Genomic DNA, 3,266 nt, shown 5'->3' on the forward strand with positions numbered 1-3,266 from the left:
ATTGAGGTGACGAGCTGGGAGAATCGTTTGCACGCCGAGCAAAATACTTAGCGGCATCTAGTCCGTCATTATGTTCTGAGTTCAAATTCTGTCGAGGTCGACTTTGCTTTTCATCCCTTTCGGGGTCATTGCAACGAGTACCATTTCAGTACTGACTTCGATATACTGGACTAGCACCCCACTCCAAATTTCAGGCCTTGTGCCTATTTTTTAAATTTATTTATGCGCCCTTTTCAAGCCTAGCCAGGCTCATGGGTCCGGTTTCCCGGTTTTTGTGGCGTATGTGTTCTCCCCAGGTGGACGGGACGCCAGTCCATCGTAGCGTTACTCAAGAAACAGGAAGAAAAGGTGACAGAAAGTTGGGGCGAAAGAATACAACAGGGGTCGCCACCATCCCCTGCCGGAGCCTCGTGGAGCTTTTAGGTGTTTTCGCTCAATAAACACACACAACGTCCGGTCTGGGAATCGAAACCGCGATCCTCCGACCGCGAGTCCGCTGCCCTAGCCACTGGGCCATTGCGCCTCCATGCCTATTAGTAGAAGGAATTATTAATTTAGACATGAGAATAAACAGCAACAAATAACATGATGAGAATCAAACAATTGTAGAGGAAAGTACCTGTAGGCTGTGTATATTGTCCATTTGTTAATATCAGCGGTGAGGGGCAGTTTTTCATCAATCCATGCCTTGACAAAGATCCTGGGTCGCTTACCAACGATTGGTTCTATCATAGCACGGATTCTAATGAGTTCATTTTGAAGACTTTTCACTTCGGACACTCTCTGTGTGAATAAAGAATTCAGAGAGTAATTAATATGTATGTGTAATATACGTGCAAGTGTATATGTATGCATGTGAGTATGTGTGTGTCTGCATGTATATATATATGGGTATATCAATAAGTATGTCTATATATACATACATACGCATATGTATGTATGTATGTATGTATGTATGTATGTATGTATGTATGTATGTATGTATATATTTCCACTGAGTGTCAATCTAATATATTCACTGTGTACGTCCAATCAGCTTTTGTCGTTTTCTACTTTTTTTTGCTCTTAAATTTGCCTCTGTATGTGTGTGTGTGTGTGTATTTGTAGATTTACACACATATGCACACACACACACACACACACACACACACACAAGAACACCCCCACCATCAAAATGAGCTAAGGGAAATAACGCAGAATGGCCAATGCTACGAATTTAGACAAACTAAAAAACAATCATGTTATACTAAATACCATACAAAATACATTCTAGGTATATCGAAACTATCTTCTCTTCGAGAGAAAACAAACAAACGCCTATGGCAATTGAGACCAACTCTAAATGAGGAGGGGTTATGATCTCAAGGATCAAGAACTAGCCAGTATTGACGTGCTATTAATGAAAAGGGACAAGAGAACACCTGTGGAACGTATTCTTGCCTCAATGGGCGTCATTAGCACAGTTCTTTTCCTACCTTTATATGTCACACCTAAGACATACATATACAAAAAGAGTAGATACACATATATGCACGTGTATAATGTAGTTTCAGTTACTTATTTAGCATATAGCATGCATCTATATATGTTTGTGTTTGATTTCAGATCATCAAAATGGAATGTCAAGTTAAGAAAAACGAGCATTTTCGACACCTCCTTCTTTTTGCTTTTAATCAAGATTCTAAAGTCGCAAAAGCTGCTTGCGACATTTGTGCTGTGTATGGAGAGGGTTCCATATCTGAAAGAACCGCTCGTGATTGGTATACCAAGTTCAAAAATGGAAATTTTGACCTCAAAGACGCACCTCGTTCTGGCTGTCCAGTTGAGTTCGATGAAGAGTGATTAAACCAACTTTTGCATGAAAATTCTCGTCAGACGACAAGGGAACTGGCAGAGAAAATGGAATGCTCCCACACTGCTATAGAGAAACATCTTCACTCGATGGGAAAGGTTCAGAAGTATAGAACATGGGTTCTGCATGCTTTCAGTGACAACAACAAAAATCAGCGCTCATCACCGCTCAACTCATGGACACATGCAACGATTATTTTACCGAATCATTACTGGCGACGTAAAATGGTGCCTGTACATCAATATGAAGCAGCGTAAGGAATGGCTTAGTCCCGGTAAACAAGCGACACCGCGCGTGAAACAAGATCTTCATCCGCGTAAAACGACATTGTGCGTATGGTGAGACTGGGAAGGGATTATCCATTACGAATTGCTTGAACGGAACCAAACGGTCAACACAGAACTCTATGTTCAACAGATAGAACGACTCAACACAGCTTTTCAAGAGAAAAGACCTAATTGTCAGCACGGAGTTCTTCTGCTGCACGACAACGCCCGCCTTCATATCGCCAATATGACCAAGGAAGCCATTCAAACACATGGCTAGGAAGTGCTGCCACACCCGCCGTACTCTCCTGATTTGGCAACAACGGATTTCCACCTCTTTCGATCTCTTTCAAATGCTATGCACGCAGTTTCGTTCAATACTGATGCAGAATTGAGAGCTTGGTTGGATCAATTTTTCGAGTCGAAATCAGGTGATTTCTACCCACGAGGTATTGAAAATCTTATCGAACGTTGGGAAGAAGTTGTAAACAACAAGGGTGAATACATTATTGATTAATTAGTTGTTACTTTTTATTAAGCTTTTTAAAAAATTAAAATTTAAAAAAACGGCGGGAACTTAGTTGGCAACCCAATATATATATATATATATATATATATATATATTAACAAGCCACCTGCTACCTGCCTGTTGTGTTTAAAAACCTGGTGAAGGGTGTTGGTAATAACATATCGAACCTGTCCTCGAATGAAAACATTTGCGTCGCTGCAGCCTCCTATTACAACGAGGTGGATGTGAAGTCTGGGACCCACAAGAGAAAGCGCCACCGTAAGGTCACTTGGTTTGCCCCACCATTCTCACTCAACGTCAAAACCTGCACGGGGAGGATCTTCCTTAGATTAGTAGATAAGCACATCATGCAATGGACGATCGTTGTTAATCATGGCCTGGATCTCACCAACAAATTCAGGAGTTCTTTTCTTATCAGAGTGAGTTTTGCGAGCTGACCTACATTCGTAGTCACCATTAGACTCCTCCAACGCTTTCCGAATCATCTGCACTGTCCTCAGATTGACACCCAAACACTCTGAAATATTCGTATCGGAGCCTCCGGCGTGAATGCCAAGCAGTACAACATGTCGTTTCCAAATTTCTGGCAGAGTGAAGTGCGTCATGGTGCTGTTTTTCT

General features: G+C 41.6%; 1 protein-coding gene across 1 annotated transcript in view; it reads right to left on the reverse strand.

Moving 5' to 3' along the window:
- Positions 1–3,266, reverse strand: part of LOC106876414 (coiled-coil domain-containing protein 154) — a 35,781-nt gene that overhangs the window by 2,274 nt on the left and 30,241 nt on the right. The window contains exon 15 of the mRNA XM_014924955.2: positions 620–783. Within this exon, the coding sequence (XP_014780441.2) occupies positions 620–783 (164 nt within the window). The remainder of the gene's footprint in view (positions 1–619; positions 784–3,266) is intronic.

This window comes from Octopus bimaculoides, chromosome 6 (assembly GCF_001194135.2).
Source record: "Octopus bimaculoides isolate UCB-OBI-ISO-001 chromosome 6, ASM119413v2, whole genome shotgun sequence".
Taxonomy (NCBI): Eukaryota; Metazoa; Mollusca; class Cephalopoda; order Octopoda; family Octopodidae; genus Octopus; species Octopus bimaculoides.